The following is a 17,642-nucleotide window of genomic DNA, read 5'->3' on the forward strand; positions in this document are numbered from 1 at the left end:
CTCAGTGGAGCTTTCCTATTTGTGGTACTTTTTTTGTTCCATTTTATACCATTTTTGTGTACTTTTTTTTGTGTACTCGTTCTTGTAGCCACTGGCTGTGAGGTCTCCCCGCGTATGGCGATGTGCCTTTCATGGAAGAGGCCAAGAGGTCACATCCATTTTGTGTACATTTCGGGTACACCCCCAATGCGCATAAATATATATTGAGATTTGTGAATTCAACGGCCGAGTGAGGGAGTTGGTGGAGCAGCTGATTCGCTGGCGTGATTGAGGGGAAAAAAGAGCCATCAACAAACTCTTCTTATTTGGCATGATTATGAGAGAAGAAAAATTTAATTTAAAAATCTGAATGGGTATCTGTCTATGCATTTGTGGAGACAAAAAAAAAAGTTGCAGGAAGAGAAGCACATGTATATTCGTATGGCATCATTACGCGTTGATATGTATGTGCATGCACAAGTGCACGCGTGAGCATGGTGGGGAGGGTGGAAGCCGTGTCCTATAGGGAGAGTGGTCCACCCGCGCGTGACCTTCGCCATCTATATTATGCATCACTTGGGCATTTTTTCTTTTTTTTTGTGTTTTTTCATTCCGTTATGGATTCGTTTTGGCGATGACACCTTTTTAATGTTTTTGTAGAGAGGTAAACATGAGTAGGAGCAACTTTCGTATTCCGTAAAATTGCGTCGAGTTTATTTTCCCCAAGGGTAACAATTTTACATGAGGGTTGACACTCCTGCCCGATTTTTTATTTTTCTGATATTTTATAAAGGCCGAATGAGCATGCATGGGAAATCGCGCGAGATTTGATTTCACCTAAATGGGAAAAGAAATCGAAAAATTAGCTAAGTCGTAAAGGAAGGGAAGCCTATTACGCCATTGTCATGTATGCATCCGTTTTGGACACGTGACCATTTTGTATGGCCATTTGTTTGCGCGGTTTTGGTGACACTCTTCTGTGAGATTTTGTATGTCCCCTTTTTTTGTGCATACTTTACGACGCCTTTTTTGTGGACGTTTTATGTCTCCTTTTTTGTGGACGTTTTATTCCCCCTCTTTTGTGAATGTTTTACGACCCCTTCTTTCACATTTTTTAGTACCCACCTTTTGTATAATTTTTCATACCTTACGCTTCTAGAAAGAGGGAGGGAAGGATGCCAATTAATCAATCTCCAGCCCGTTAGTGCCCACGTCACTTTTTTCATTCGTCGGAGATGCCGCGCCGCTTTTACGGCAAACTAGACCGTCGGAAAAAATAGCTAACACGTACACACATGTACGTATGGACGTATGTATGTATATATAAACCTACATAATACTTGTATTCCCCTTCTTATCGACATGGTTAATTATTAAAACGCGCTTAAATATGAGTTGCAGAGCGTAGGCCAGGGAATGGGAAGCTCGTTCCGTAATTAAACCTGTACGCGTAGAAGTCATATGCCATATACTCCTTTCACAAAAAGGGGACCCCCCCTTTAACCGAATGGGCTCCCTTCCCCTGGAGTGGGATAATTTTTTGGAATTTTTTTAAGGATCATGTTTTTCCAGTTGTGTATAACTTCAAAAACAAAAAAACTTTATTTATATTTTGTCTGTTATCAAATGTACGTAGGGAGGTTCATAAAAATGTAGATCATCTACATTTAAAAAACTGCCTATGCTTCGCACACACACATACAGGAATCTATGTGTACGTAAATATACATGTGCGTTGCTGCAGGGGCAGGTATATATATAGGCACATAAGTATGCACGTATATAGGGGTGTATAACCACGCAAAGTGGATGCACATAACGAAGCGCATAGTATTATATACCTCCTTCTCTATGGAAAAAAAAAGGAGAAAAAAAAAAATAGCTATCATTATTTTATATATTTTTATAATAAATAAAATAATAATACATTAATATGCAACGAAATGAAAGGAAAAAGGAGGGGGAGGTAGAGGAATTCATAATGTCCGAAGCTAATGGAAGAAGGGGAGTAAATTATAAAAGAACGGGTTACTCATACGAGCACATGTGCGTACACACATACGTGTAATATATAACATATATGTATACATTTCCACATATGCAGACACATACACATGCTTGCTGGTACATGCACATAACTTAGTGGAGACTTTTTCATATGATTAAAAAGGAGAAAGAAGGAGCACGCACAGATGGTAATTGTGAAGGGGGGTAATGCAAAGAAAGGAAGAAGAAAAAAAAAAAGGGTAGGAGGTAATTAGGAAACGTAATTGCATAGGCTACTACGCATGTCCACATATATATGTATGTAATAATATACACATTTTTGTGACGCGTGTGCGAGGCCATATACCCTCCCCTTTTCTTTTAATAAAAAAGTTCTCACTTCTTCGCACTAATATGGTTTATGAAATTTTAACTTATTTTAAAAAGTAATGGCAAAATAGTAACCCCCAGGGGTGGGGGCACAGGGATTACACATTACTTCATCTAATTCGATTTCGGTTTTCCTCTTTACTTATAGGATCTTAGGGAAAATCATTAAGACATTACCTGCACATTTCTAAATATACAAACCCTCACATGAATGGTAACCCAGATTGGGGCTACGATTACGTAGTGATAAAATCGACTTGGGAAATTTTTTCACTACTGAATGATGTGCCGTCTTTTCCAAGCCTCCTCAATATTTCCCTTTGATTTCGTTACAATGGATGTAGTTGTCTTCCCAGTGTATCTCCCATTTGGGTGCACTTTTTTCGCACGTTACATATTGGAATGTTGAGAAAATATCTGGTGAGTTATTTTCGGGGGCCGATATACATCCTAATGTTGTCCACACACGATGGCACATGTGGTAACAAAGGACCACGTAGAGCGACGCAGAGGGTGTCCTGCTCGCGGGGTAGGCCTTCCCCCCCCGTTACCAATATCCCATAAACTTGGTGACGACAGCCAACATAACAATGATTATCGGTATCAGTTTATTGTCGACGAAAAGCTTGTTACAGTTGCTGTTATATGCCTTGAGTTGATTTTTCAAACTCTCGTTTTCCTTCTCCAGTGCTGCTTTTTGTTTATCCACAAAAACGCAGTAGTTTAGGAGTTCATGATACTTTCTCTGCATACCTGGAAGGCCACCTTTTATGCCTTCAAACGGAGGGATGGGGAAAGGGGAAGAAAAATATGAATATTAGGGTAAGCATGTGTTGGAGAATAGGTGCACTCACCAATTGGCATATATGCCTACAGTGGTGCATGCATCGATGCAGGGAGGAATTCACGCTCTTACGTCCGTTGCACACGCACGGTGAGGCTTGCGCTCGTTTGTACCTTCTGCCATATTGGCATCGTCCGGATTTAAATTATTTTCCCCGTAATTTAAATTGTGATTCTTGTTATGAATTTCCGAGAGGGGGTTATTGTTTGGGGGGAGGTAGGAGTGGGGTCCTTTGCTGGAACTTTCGTCGTTCAGCACAACGACCAACTTATGGTCTTGTATTTCATTTTTATTAACAGTGACCCAGAACTGTTTGTCGACAGTGGTGTGATCATCCACATTTAGACACTGCACTTGAAATTTGTCATTCGAAATGTTGTCCTTATCGGATAAGGGTTGCAATATGATTTGGATATCGATTGTATCTCTTACGTTAATTAGGCCAAAAGATGGTCGAACCAAATAATTGTTTGGCGCCGTGGTTTTAATTTTGAATGCCACCTTCCTGTCGCTTATGTTTTCTAGTTTGACCACTTGCGTCACTGCTTGGAAATGCACCAGGGGAAATTCTATGTTTTTTTCGGGGGTCACTTTTATCAGTTTCATTTTTGCGTTCGCGGGGGGACACTGTGGCTGTGGCTACGGATGCTCCTGCGGCGGCGATTTTGTTGCTATTTTGGTGTTATTTTTGTGCTATTTTTCTGCTACGTCGCTGCTATGTTCCTGCTTATTTGCTCCCCCCTCTTCTGTGATTATCTCGGCCTGAGTTGCTTTCCTCCTTCCCTTCGTCCTTCGCGCTTGTGTGGCTCGTGCGCAGTTCCCAAATTGGTCCCTTCTTCCTCTTCGGTGTTTTAGAAGTCGGTCTCCTTCTGCTCTTCTCGCGCCTTCGCCGTTTTGCTGCCTTTTCGCTGCCTGTCCGCACAATGACCACTTTATATGTTCACCTCTCCTCGCTCCTTTCTGTCCTCCAGAAGTGGCGCCTCAATGTGCTTATCCCGTGTGCGAAATTTGGCCCAGCTTCACTCCAAAATTCGTTTAGCTGCTCGTTGGGTTGTGCAGGCACGTCACAAACATATGTAAGCGTAAATATATGTGCGTACATACCGTGCGGCTGCGGTGTAAAGGCGCGCAGTGCTAAGTATGGCTGGCTCTCCTTAAGCATTAACCTAATCGGGGTGGGTGAGCGAGAAGCGCGCACGTGCGGAGGTTGTACCAGCTAAGCGTACGCAAATGGAAGTACAATGTACGCTTGCAGGGACATGAGCGCATACGCAAATGCATAATGTTGGGAATGCGTGTTTGCGCGAGGGGGGGGGTATACGAATGAGAAAAAATTATGGGATGGTAAAGTGCGAAGAAACGAAAAGAACTGCGAAGCGAAAAATGAGAAATGAATGAGCAATGGATGAGGAATGGTTAAGGAACGAAAATGAGAGATGTCAAAAGCGCAAGCACAAATTGGGAAAAAAAAAGGAAAAAAAAAAAAATGTTAAGAAGCTTATGCGCATATTGTGTTATACACGGGAACCATATGAAGATATAGCTTGTATCTTAATTTTATTTTCTCATTTTAAAGAGGAGGGCTTGCTTAAGCGCAATGCGCTACTTCATGTGAGATATTATATACATAACGCGTATGCACGAGTTAATATATGTAGCTTCGCACTTGGTACGTATGGATAAACGCCAAGTAAAGGGACTCCTGAGCCCTATTCTTCTATACGCTCACATATGTATGCAGTGTTTTAGGAAAAAGGGATTTGCAAAATCACTGCAAAGGCAATGAAGTGAATTCCTTGTACATTGCATGAGGACGAAAAATGTGGGGGGGATGCATACCTGTTATAAAAAAAAAATATATATTGGTAGTGATTTATTGGGCGAATAATGCGTCAAAAAAATAAGAAAGTAAATAAATCAGGGGGGAAAAATGAAGGCGAGGAAAAGAGGGGATAAAACAAGCCGAAGGAATGTAAATTTGTTCCCATGAAAAAAATGCAATTAAGAGAAAGATGTTGCGCGAAGTCTTGTGGGAGTTTTCGGATGCTTCGTAAAGAATTCATTTAATAAGATGTCTTTCACCTTTCTTTTTCTTGAGGCTCTTTTTTTTTTTCTTCCTTTGTGCAATACGCATAAGCGGAAAAGCAGGCAATGTAGCATCATGAAGAGAGCAAAAGTTGTTCCTTTAAAAGGTATATTTCTATATATCCATATGTGTGAGACAAACGTGGTTCAGAGGCTTCTGTGTATAAATTTACGTTATGGGTATATGCTCATCTTTGCATTTTTCGAGGGGATGTGATTGTTCCCTTATGATGACCAAATGGAGGAGGGAATTTTTTTCCAAATGGTTATGTGTTTTGTTTCTGCGTCCAAGGGGAGGCGGAGCAAATGGCGGACGAATACTCCGCGAACCCACATAGCACCATAAGTTGCCTTGCACGAGAAAGTTGCAACATTTTTTATGAATTTAGAGAAAACATAGAAGGGAGTACTTCCGCAATCGGGTGAACGTGCATGAACGGATGTGTGATGAAACTGATAACAATAAAGCGAAAAAAAATTTTGTGTGCACCTTGGTTTCACCCCCCCAGTGGGTCGTAGTTCCACTCCACTATGTTTCTACAAGTTATGTTGTATACCAGGCGAGGCGACAAATAGGGGGGGTTGCAAAATGAACGTAAAAAAAAATTGCCCTCAAGGTTGCTAAAAGAGGCCTAATGGGGATGTGCGGCGTGGGGAGTGTGAGGCGTGAGGCTAATAGTAGGTGAGCGTGATGAAACGGCAAAGGGACACAAAAAATGGGGCCTTACACATTAGTCTATGTAAGCATATATATATGTATATGTGTTTGCCCCTGTTGATGGAGGCCATCGCATTGGATAAACGCTTTGGCGAGTAAATGCACAGCGGAGGAGGGACGAAAAAAAGGAGTTACTACTGAGAGCATTAAGCTCTTTGTACACCAGTGGAAAGATAATCGAGTGAATATACTGCGGTATCCCGCCCCGTTTAAGGACAATCCAAAATGCTTTTGTTTCTACAGAGAACAGCTTCCTTTTAAAAGAATATCGGGGCGTAAAAGGCTGACCTGGCAAGGATTAGACGCCGTAGTTTTATGTCGCCCCGCCTAATCATCCACTGTTTCGTTCACTTCACCGAAATGTATGTGAAAACATTTGCAGTGTTGAATGAAGGACGTGGTAAGTGCGACGCGGGTTAAGGTCCCCATATGGGTGGGGGGCGGAAAATATGTTCCGGGTGACGAACAAAGATAATTTTCGGTAAGGAAAACCCAACCGTATATATGACACATTCGAATTTGCTTTTGCCAGATGGGGGGGGGAAAAAAAAAATAAAAAAAAAAATAAATAATTAATTAAATAAACTGTAACGGCTTTCCACCAGATTCAGTACCACAGGTGTACATGTAGCTTCTTCTTCATGTAGGCATTTCCTCGTGACTATGGTCAGAAGTATTTTCCCATTTCGCTCGTGCAGGGACTGTAGTTCCGTGCAGGCTGCCCTGTGTGCTGTTGCCCCGTACGGGGTTATTTCAGGCAAAGAAGGGGGAAAATTAAGTGAAAAATGGCCACAAAATGGCAAGTAAATAGGAAGTACGCGTGAGCTAGGGTGTTCTCGCAAGGTCTTCCTGAAAACGTCCGGCAAACCGCTAATTTGTATTTTTGGTTATTATCAAATGGGCTACCATTACAGGGGGGGCTTCTGGTACACGTCCGAACTGAACAGGCTGCTTACACTGTAAAAAAAAAAACAATAAAATAACAAAAAAAAAAACATGGTAAAAGGAGCCAGCACTTTTAAGCCTCTTCTATGACGGGTGCTGCTCATCTGGGGACAAAATTAAAAAGGAAAAAAATGGGAAGAGAACTTCTACTCCATTTTGTGCATCTACGTATACCATGCTAGGGGCACAGGAGCAGTTTAACTTCATGTCGTATTTTCCTTTTTAGGGGCGTTTTAAAAATCAGAAGTTTGTCCCAAAAAATTAAGTCCCGCCCCTTTTTTTCTAGCCTTTTCTTCATTCGATTGAGAAGGAGAAAAAAAAAAATATATAAATAAAGGACGCAGATTCGGAAAGCTAAGATGAATTCGTTAAAATCACCCAACGTTCGAGTGCAGAACACAACCCACGAGGCGGCCAGCAGCAAACTGTTACACAAAAAGAGAGAAAAAAAGAAAAAGCAAAAAATAAAATGCAAGACAAGCTAACGAGAAAGGCACACTCTGGAGTTAGAGGCCACCGAATGATATGCTCTCCTGCGGTATCCGTAGATTCCACCGCCGGGCATACAACCTTGTAGACATGTGAGGCGCGATCTTCTTTCCCCCCCTCAGTTCCGCCGTTAATCAAGGATACTACTTGGACCCGTTCTTAAAATATTTTGTCAAAAGGATCGAGAAAAGGAGTCCACTCATAAATAGGGGTTTGTGAATAAAAGCGTTTGCAAAATCGAGGCACGTTAAGATATATTTTTTGGGACCCATTAACGTGTGCAGTTGATGCGGACGGGACGTCGCATGAATCTCTATCGAGAAAGTGATTTCAGGGAAGTAGACCATCCGGCTAGGAGGTCTCTTTCTGCAGCTTAGTTCACCATGTCGTTTTCTACAACTTTTCCGTCCGTTACCGTAGATTGTTGTATATCCCGTTCTGTTGATCTAGCCATCTATCTATCTACCTATATATATATGTATCTTTTTTTTTTTTTTTTTTTTCTTTCCTGCCCTTTTGAAAGGCTATTACGCCCGCGTTGCTGCAGTGAGGCAGTACATTGATCTCTTTTTCAAGTCCCAAAAGGAGGTAATTGTGACGGAGAAATAAAAGCGGATTCATTAAGATGGTGTTCAGTGTACACTTACATGCGCATTTATGCATGTGTATATTTCTACTGGGGCATCTGCATAGATGTGCCCACGACTGCCACACCCCTTGCAGGAAGAACCCGTTCAGGTAGTGAACATCGGAGCCGGTTTGGATACCACCTTCTTTTGGATAAGCGTAAGGGGGAAACGAATTGAAATGAGGAGAACCATGTGGGTGTGAAGAGGACAAAATGAAAATGAGCAAAAGCGGTTGCGAACATGCCAAAGCACAAGTCTTATACCATTTTTTCGCATTCACAGGAACAGCGGAAAAATGTCATCTATTACGAAATGGATTTCCATGAAGTGCTGCGGGAAAAGGCGAACATAATAAAGCGCATCGATGAGTTGAGGGGCTTTCTAAAGGGAGCTGATCAGGGCGACCTGGAGAGCAAACCTGACGTGGGCGAAGATCTCATCAACTGCGCAAACTACAAAATGCTCTCGTTCGACCTGAACAGCTCGAGTCTCCTGGAGAAGCACTTAACGAGTTACGGGTTCGACTTTTCTATCCATACTCTGTTCATTTGCGAGTGCGTTTTAATTTATTTGGAGATAACGAGCAGCGACAGTTTAATAAAAACATTGGCTGGCCTAATGAGAAGCACCTCGTGCATGTTGGTGTATGAACAGGTACCTCCATCAGCGGTGAGGGGAGCGGCGGACTGGTCGCTCAGCAGTGTGTATGACGACCAGTTCTTCGTTCAGCGGCAGAGGGAGCACTTCGAGATGTATTCATCCCGCGAATGACCATTTCTTCCTCTTCACCCCTCCACCTTGTTTTCCTTTTCTTGCAAGGTCAACCCAAACACCGCCTTCGGGAAGGTTATGATAAGCAATTTTAGCCAAAGAGGTATAGAACTTAAAAGCATCTTCAAGTACGACAATTTGGAAAAACAGCTTTGCAGATTTAAATCCCTGGGATGGAATCATGTCTACATAAGTGACATGAACGAGATTTACGATTATCACTTAAGTACGGATGAAAAAAGAAGAATTGAAAAAATTGAAATGTTTGATGAGTTTGAAGAATGGAGATTGTTACAGAACCATTATTTCATACTCGTTGCGTTCAGTCCTTCCGACGATTTGGGCACGAATGCTCTGTATGTTTTTTTAAAGAACATAAAAAATGGGCGGGGAGGATTTTCTCCAAATGTTTGAGCGATACTTATGTAGCAAACGTTGTTTGTCATATGTTTAGTGATGATCGCTCGGTTGTATTTCCCTATGTGATATGTTCCCCACTTCATCGCTTTTTTGTTTTTTAGTGCCCCTCATATTATCCGCTGTCCGGATTGATAAAACTACACACCTGCTTATCATGCGCATTTCGTTGTCGTGTAGACGTACCAACTCGGTGTCCACACGTATTCGTATTGGCATTATTTGCATTTATGTACCACGTGGCAGGCTATGCTAAAATCATGCTGGCTCTCAAAAGGCAGCACAATTTTTCATGGCAAAATATGAATGTTTCGAGCCGACCAGCCAGGGCTTATATTACACGGTGCTTAGCACGCTGGGGGAGTAAAACGCGCAGCCCACGCGATGGCTTACGGACATGGTACAGAAGTTACAGCACTATATTGCGCTATATTTTGCTTTATTTCACTTGGCTCCTTCGTTTCCCTTTTCTTCCGCTTGGAGGGGCCATGGAAAAGATAAATTTCCAAGCTGTCGCCTGCACCCTTGCAGTATGAGTGGCAGCAACTGGGTGGGAAAAAAAAGGAAAAAAAAAAAGAAAAAAATGTGACAAACGGGTATATCTTTTCACAATGAGTACGTACATATTCGCGTTCTTATCACGCAGCACTTACACGCCTCGCAAGTGCTTCATGGTGAAATGCGGTGCCACGTCAAAGTGAAACGTGAAAAATTGCTTCAAGTTAACGTCAACTGCGTTTCGCGGCGAAGGCTTCTTGGCGTATGTCAAACGGGAAAAGAAGTATGCATTTTTTGACGCGCACGAATGAAAGGAAAAAAAAATGTGTAAATGCGAAAGGGAGGGAAATGAAGTGAACACAGAAGAAAAACGCGACTACCTTTTTGGTCATTCGTTCGAACATATCTCGTTTTTAATTTAGTTCTCTGTTTGTGAACAAGGGTGGATTTTCCTCCCATCTGAGCATTGTTGCATTGTTGCATGGTCGCATTGTCCCATCGTTGCATTCTTGCTTGCCACAATTTGAAATTCCTCCCCATGTGGACCTCCCCGCCTTAATAGCGCAAGTGCTAAAGAGTGAGTAGAGAGCATACGATCATAGCACACTGGCGAGTTGCCTCCTGACAGAGAATTATGCCATTTGAACACCCCTACCCGCTCCTCAGTTAAAAGGAAGAAGAAAGAAGAAGCAGAAAAGATAAAACAAAGAACTCGGGCTAACCATGTTTATATTCGAAAGCGCGCAACACTACTTTAACTTCTTCCGGAACTTTAATGGATGCTACACAGATAACAAGCTGCTGAAATATTTTTTTAAAAAGAGTTACAACAACTGGTTTAATGACCCGACTCAGTACAACTACTACTTCATTTCCTACTATGCAGTGGCAATTTCTTTTTCTGTTATGATGAGGAATCTGCTGTTCAACCCGGATGTTCATTTTAGGAGACAGGACAAGAGAAGGAACATTGTTGATCGGTATCAGCACCATGCTTATTCAGTCCCTTACTACAATCACTGGTTAAGAAATTTTAGCCAGTCATTTAAGTCCACACTGATAGACAACGAACCGGATTACCAGGATGAGGACCCTTTGCATATTCGCCCCAAGCGGGTTCAGTTTTACGGAAGGTTTCCATTCTTTTTTGAGGTGCCAAAGTACAGCGTCGATGACCCCTATTACGAGAAGAACTCACATAAGTTCATGCAGAAGTATTATGAGAGCATTGGGTATGTGAAGCCGAGCGAGCCACAGGAGGGTTAAGTCGCCAAGGGGAAGCAGAGGAGCAGGACTAAGAAGAAGACTACCAAAACGATGACGAAGAAAGAACAGAATTTGCCCCAAGGGGAAGGATCCATATAAATGTGTTTGAAAACGTTTGGACGCTCGCACACGACGTGTCCTTTTTTTTTCTTTTTCACCCACTCGATACGCACAGAATTTGACACACACATTTGTGGAGGAGTTGTAACTTCTCCCCTTTTTGTGCCTAAGAAATGGTTTTCCCCTTTTCCCGTGCTGCTTCCCTTCTTAACCTCATACATGATGTTATTTTTAAAAAGTTTACGCATCCCAATTGGTACTTTTAACGAATTGGTAAAGGCGTCAGAGTGGATTGTCCCCATTCCAGCAACGAATATGTAGTGAGGAAAAAAATGACAACGTTGTTTCTTGCATAATGGAAAAAACATACCAGCATTAGGTGCCTATTTGTGAGAAAAACAAAAAAAATAGAAAAATATCCCTTTCGTACTTGTATCACTGTGTTCCCATTTTGTCCCATCCATCTGCAAACGCCGAGCTGCCAAGTGTCAACCAGCGCTGGTTTGGCGCGAAGGCGGAGGTAAGCCAAAAGTGGACTTATCCTTTAAAAAGCGACGCCTTTCCTTGTAATGACATTAACGTTATTTAAGAGGTGGATGATTTTTTTCCTCATTCATTCGTGAAAGTGTTTTAAAAAAAAAATGAAATAAAATGAGATAAAATAAAAAAATATAATGTCCGTACGTGTATGCATATATAACTTTACGCATATACAGTTTCGTGCATATGGGACCAGGGTGACAAATAGCTCGTTCCGTATTCCGTATGAGCATTTAACAAATTTACAAATCTTAAAAATTATCTGTTAAATTTTCGTTAATAGTCTATCTAAAGTGGAATAATCAAAGGGCGAGGGGGGGGAGATGACAATAATGTTTTGCCGTGTGTGTGTGTGGTGATGATGGGCTTCTCACCACATGCGTATGGGGGCTAAATACACATCCTCTTTCGTTGAATGTGTATAAAGTTGCTATAAAAATCAAATTCGCAGTTGTACGTCCCTGTAACACTGATCGAATCACGTTGGATGCGGCCTTTTCTGTGGCCTCCGTTCCGTGTCACCCCATCTTCCCCTTATCTCGCCCCACATTTTTTATTCTATTTCCGTTTAGGCGAGAAAGCCTTACAAAAAGGAGTGCGTCTTTTCCTTCACCTTGTTGCTGTGATATTGCTGCGGGTTATAATTACAAACATAATTATTTTCCTGCACAGAATATTGGTGAGTCGGTTGGTAAGAAACGCCCGGCCCATTAGTGTTCACGTACATTTTGGAGTGCACATTTAGTTTCACGTTTTGTTGAGCAGTGGACTTCAAGTTTTGTTGAGCAGTGGACTTCAAGTTTTGTTGAGCAGTGGACTTCAAGTTTTGTTGAGCAGTGGACTTCACGTTTTGCTTAGCAGTGGGCTTCACGTTTTGCTGAGCAGTGGGCTTCACGTTTGGCATCATGTTACTTAAATGGTTATGTGCGACGCGGTTGTCTATATTTTGGTTAATCATGTTTATGGCGGTATTTTTTGCCACTGTACTTTCTGAGCTATTTAACATTTCGTTTAATGCGTTTTCGGCCATTCTGGCGTTTATCTGTTTGTTCATGGGTGCACTTATGTTGCTGCTTGGTTGGATGTTCAGCTGGCCACTGAATTGGTCGGCCATTCGGCTGGTCATGCGGTCGGTTAGGCGATCAGTTAGGCGATCAGTTAAGCGGTCAGTTAAGCGAACAGTCAAACGGTCGGTCAAACGGTCGGCCATAAGGTCGCTCATATGATCTCTCATCTGATCGCTCATCTGACTATTTAGGTGGTCACTTATGTAGCTGTTTCGAGAGCTACTGTGGTGGTTTACTAATTGGTTGTTCGGAAGTCGCCTTTGGGGGATGTGACTTTTGGGAAGATTACTTTTGGTTACGTGACTTCTGAGGAGTTGAATTTTGGGGTGATGATTTTTGGGGAGGTGATTTTTGGGGAGGTGATTTTTGGGGAGGTGATTTTTGGGGAGGTGATTTTTGGGGAGGTGATTTTTGGGGAGGTGATTCTTGGGGAAGTGATTCTTGGGGTGATGATTCTTGGGGAGGTGATCCTTGGGGAGGTGGTTTTTGACTCTCTGGCTGTTCATTAGTTGGCTATTCAGCTGGTTGTTGCTCATTTGATTGCTACCTAACTGGGCTCTGTCAAACTGGGCATTATCGAATTGGGTGCGGTTGAACTGGGGGCTGTCGAACTGGGCGTTTCTCAACATGCTGTTCTTCAGGCGGTCGCTATTTATGAGCCCATCGTTGAGCTTATCTTCGTTGATAATATCTTCGTTGATAATATCTTCATTGATAATATCTTCGTTGAGTAAATCTTGGTTGATTAGGTGTTCATTGATCGAGTCCTCGTTCAGCAGTCTCTCGTTCAACAGTCCCTCGTTAAGCAGGGCATCGTTAAGGAGCCCATCGTTAAGCAGCCCCTCGTTAAGCAACCCATCGTTCAGTATCCCCTCGCTGAGTAACCCCTCACTGAGCAATCCCTCGCTGAGTAACCCCTCGTGTAGCAGACCATCACTTATTCGGTTATCACCCACAAGTGCGCTGTTCACCTTGTGTCCGCTGTGGTGCCCATGATTTTTGCGATTCTGAATCGCGCTGATATTGGTGGCCGCCGTGGTGGCGGCGGTAGACGTAGTGGTGCTGGTGGCAGTAATGCCACTATTATTCAATTTGAAATAATTATTTATCATGTCTTTATTTATCTCCACATTTGATTTTGTGGCAATACTGTTTAAACTCATCATGTCATCTGTTCGGGTTGCTGGGAGGCTGTTATAATCGTTTAAAAGAATGTTTCCTTGTTTGCTGCGACTATTTTTTGAGTTTCTGTTTTTATCGAAAGTGTTAATTTGGCTGTTGGTTATCATTTGTCCTGCCATCATTTTGGGCAGTTCACCGTTTTGAGCATTTTTGTGATCCAGGGAGGAGGAGCAGGAGGTGGGCGTGTTGTTCCTTGGAACGATTGAGTCGTTTAAACTTACGTTTTGCATGTTATTCATGAGGTTACTATTGCGAATATGGCTGCCGAGATGACTGCTGATATGGCTGCTGATATCGCTGTTGACTACGTTGGGACCCATTTTGTTACATCCCCGGTGGTGGTAATTGTTGACGTAAGTTTTGTGGGGGCTCATGTCGTCACTTGATTTGTCATCGCTCTTGCTGGATTCGTATCGTTGGTAGTTGGTGCTCACTCCATTGGGGTGTGCATCCTGTGGCTGTACGTCTCTCGTACGGAAATCCCTCGTATGGAAATCCCTCGTTCGCACATCCCTCGTATGCACATCCCTGGTATGCACATCCCGTGTGTTCACATCCCGCGCGTGTTGGACCTGCACGGCCTGCTTGTGTGAACAGACTTTTGTTTTCCTCATGTCGTCGTTGTTCACCAGGTTGTACTGAGACACCGCATGGGGTGTCGACGCCATTCCATTGTAGGAAGATGATAACGGAGTGAGGTGCAGATTAGGGTTCAAATGGATGTTGTCATTGCACTCATTATCACCAATATAGCCATTCTCATTCGATACGTTGGACAAATTAGACAAGTTAGAAACGTTTGACAAAATAGACAAATTTGAAACGTTAGAAACGTTGGAGACGTTGGATACATTGGGAACGTTGACTGTCTGCATAGCATATCCGAATTTATTTTTGAGCTCCTGCAATTTGTGGTAGGATGGGATGTTTCCATTGGCATGGTCCCTGTTCTGTAGAGTACTAGGAATGTTCACTGTTCTACTTGTGGGAATATTCTGGTGTATCTCATGGTAGAGATTGCCTGAATCGTTGAGCATGCTTTTTTCATACTCTTGTTTGCACTGTCTGGTGATATTATCGTTAACGGATGAATAGCATTTGAAATTGACATGATTTGTATTCATGGTGTCGTTCCCGAAATGATCACTTGTTGATCCCTGATTGTTACTACTGCAGCTGCCTAAACTGTTATACTTAGCTATTGCGCTGCCCTGGGTGTATTGGTTTCCACTGCTACTGAGACTATTGTGATGCGTCTCGTCGGAGCCCCTCGCGCTGTGTATGTACCCTTCGTGGTTGCTGTTGGAGCTCGAGTGCTCCTCTGTCAAATGGCTGTTTTGATTAAAACTGAGGAACAGGTGGTTGTCTGCAATGTTGACATGGTGGTTGGGTGGCAGCGTCGATGCGTTATCTGGATCGTTGCTCTTATACAAAGCATTTAAATTGGCAGCGAATTCGTGCGCCGCGTCGCGCAGGTTTGCCATGCTGGTGGTTGTCCCGTTGGAAGCGGCCCCGTTCGAAGCTTCCCCGTTCGCAGCTGTCCTGTTCGCGGTTGTCCCGTTCTCTGTTACAAGGCTAGCGGCCGTTACCACATTCGCCGCATATAACTCCTTCTCCGCGAGTTCCGCCATTTCGGCAAGTTCCTCATTGAGCGCCTGTATGTTCATGGAGCTGCTGTCGTTGCAGGCCGACGAATATAGATTGTAGTACTGCTTCACGGTATCGAAATCGACTCTGTGGTTGTCGCTCCGGTAATTGTCGCTGCCGTGATTATCTCTGCCGTGGTTACCGCTGCCGTGATTGTCGCTGCCGCGATTTTCACTGCCGTGATTGTCGCTTCCGTGATTGTCGCTGCCGTGGTGACCGCTTCCGAGGTTTCCACCGCCATGGTTGCCGCAACCCTGGCTACCGTCACCACTGATACTGCTACTGTTGTTGTTCCTCTTGGAGTTGCCTCTGACATTTAAATTAATGAATTTTATCCGGTCCTCTATCGGTATCAAGTCTATCAAAAAATCAAACATGTCTCTTTTGCAAGCAGCGGAAATCACGTCCTGTCTTTGCAGTGTTCTTCGTTTGCTCTCTTCTGTGAACTTCCACGCATAATTAGTTAACTCCATAATGAAAAGCTCGCAAGCTTTGGCCAATAGGACAGGGGTGTCTGCTGACACCATCTGATTACTTTTTATTTCATCATCTTCCTTCATAATTTTTTTAATTCTAGAAATGGGTAAATTATGGGTTTTTAAATCTTCTACACTCATATTTGAAATTTCGGCTAGCTGGTTTCTCCAAAAGGGGTCAACCTCATCATCTCTGACGTTTTTCACATTCATATCTACATATATAGGGGCTTAGAAAGAGAAGAAAAAAAAAAAAAAAAAGGGAAAAAGAAGAAGGGACAAACGGATAAACAGACAAACAGACAAATATGAGAGTACTCGGCAGCTAGTCCGCCGGGCTAAATAATCAAAGCTTTGTTGCACACTACGACTTAGTAAGTAGGAACAAATTAACTCATTAATAAATGGTAGATCGTAATGCTGACTATCGAACTGCATTTGCGATTTGCATATGGTTCAATGTGCGTGATGGCTATCTCGACTTGACTTCTCCCTTTTATATATGTATGTACACTTCGGAAGTAGTAAGTAATAATGTGTGGGGTGTGAAAACAAGGCGGCTTAGAAAATCGACCTACGCCCTGTTATCAAAAAGAGGAGGGAACGAAAAAATATTATTACACTTTTTGGAGGAGACAATGTGCCACAGTAAGGTGTGCTCAGTACATATGCACTTGGATATATTCATGTTTGGTGTCTTTCACATCTCTGTGTCTTGTGTGGATTCATAAAATCTGTTAAACAGTTAACCATTCGGGAAAGAAGGGCGTGTCTTCTACTTCTACCTGATGGTCATTCTGCGATTAATAATTATTTCGACAGTTTGAAAATGTACACAAATCAGTGTTCCCCTGTTTCGGCGCTGTGTTGTTAGTACCACGAGAGATGTGGCGTGGTTATACTCAGTCAGTGCAATGTGATGCTAACGCTCTAGCCTAGCCATGTGAAAGACGACGAATGCGCGATGATTCTCCTTTGTTCTACTACTTTTACACCATTCTTCTTTGTTTAATTCCCGACCGTTGTGAGGAGCTTAGTAGAATTACTCCAGAAGAAAAACTTCGCTAACATATGGGAAAAAAAGAAGAAGAGGGAAAGGGGGACGATGGAAAAAGTGTGGATAAATGTTTACGTGTCCATGCAACTAATGCGAAACAGCGCCACACAAGTACAAATGGAGTGCGTTTCCCCACTACATTGTCGCTTTGTCGATTTGCCATTTTGTCATTTTTCCATTTTTTCTTTTTTGCTCCCTTTGCGTCCTTTTCCTCGCTATCTACCACTTTTGCATGAACAAGAAAGAAAATTGTGAGGAAAAAAAAAAAAAACATACAAACAAGCATGCGGATAAGTGGAGACGCGAAAGGGTTGTATAAACAGGTAATGCAAATGTTCACTATATTTTTATCAGCCACGAGGACTTTTAAAAGATCATGCGGAATGGCTTATGCACTGGAATGTGCGGTCCTTACGCACGGACACACCCCAAAGGGTATTCCAAAGGATTCCCGCAGGGTGTGCATGCACATGGACGTGTGAAGGATGGAAATAGAAATGTGCCACTGCCAAATTAGTGGTGCATCATCCCGATAAACGAAAAAAAAAAAAAAAGAAAAAAAAAAAGGATAACTACACAACACTTGTAATTTTCCT

General features: G+C 42.6%; 4 protein-coding genes across 4 annotated transcripts; 2 read left to right on the forward strand and 2 right to left on the reverse strand.

Moving 5' to 3' along the window:
• Nucleotides 1-2,902: 2,902 nt before the first annotated feature.
• On the reverse strand, nucleotides 2,903-3,805 carry C922_00390 (hypothetical protein; the record flags this gene model as incomplete). The annotated part of the gene is made up of 2 exons (XM_008816007.1): nucleotides 2,903-3,129; nucleotides 3,313-3,805. The coding sequence occupies 2 exons, from the start codon at nucleotides 3,803-3,805 to the stop codon at nucleotides 2,903-2,905; spliced, it is 720 nt and encodes a 239-aa protein (XP_008814229.1).
• A 3,611-nt stretch (nucleotides 3,806-7,416) lies between these two features.
• Nucleotides 7,417-9,250, forward strand: C922_00391 (hypothetical protein; the record flags this gene model as incomplete). The annotated part of the gene is made up of 6 exons (XM_008816008.1): nucleotides 7,417-7,520; nucleotides 7,559-7,647; nucleotides 7,960-8,024; nucleotides 8,160-8,222; nucleotides 8,348-8,719; nucleotides 8,885-9,250. 6 exons carry the CDS (start codon nucleotides 7,417-7,419, stop codon nucleotides 9,248-9,250), a joined length of 1,059 nt encoding a protein of 352 aa, XP_008814230.1.
• Nucleotides 9,251-10,474: 1,224 nt separating this feature from the next.
• C922_00392 (hypothetical protein) lies at nucleotides 10,475-11,017 on the forward strand (the record flags this gene model as incomplete). The annotated part of the gene is made up of 1 exon (XM_008816009.1): nucleotides 10,475-11,017. One exon carries the CDS (start codon nucleotides 10,475-10,477, stop codon nucleotides 11,015-11,017), a length of 543 nt encoding a protein of 180 aa, XP_008814231.1.
• A 1,183-nt stretch (nucleotides 11,018-12,200) lies between these two features.
• C922_00393 (hypothetical protein) lies at nucleotides 12,201-16,202 on the reverse strand (the record flags this gene model as incomplete). The annotated part of the gene is made up of 1 exon (XM_008816010.1): nucleotides 12,201-16,202. One exon carries the CDS (start codon nucleotides 16,200-16,202, stop codon nucleotides 12,201-12,203), a length of 4,002 nt encoding a protein of 1,333 aa, XP_008814232.1.
• Nucleotides 16,203-17,642: the final 1,440 nt, after the last annotated feature.

The sequence above is a fragment of the Plasmodium inui genome (genome assembly GCF_000524495.1).
Source record: "Plasmodium inui San Antonio 1 unplaced genomic scaffold supercont1.1, whole genome shotgun sequence".
In the NCBI taxonomy this organism is placed as follows: Eukaryota; Apicomplexa; class Aconoidasida; order Haemosporida; family Plasmodiidae; genus Plasmodium; species Plasmodium inui.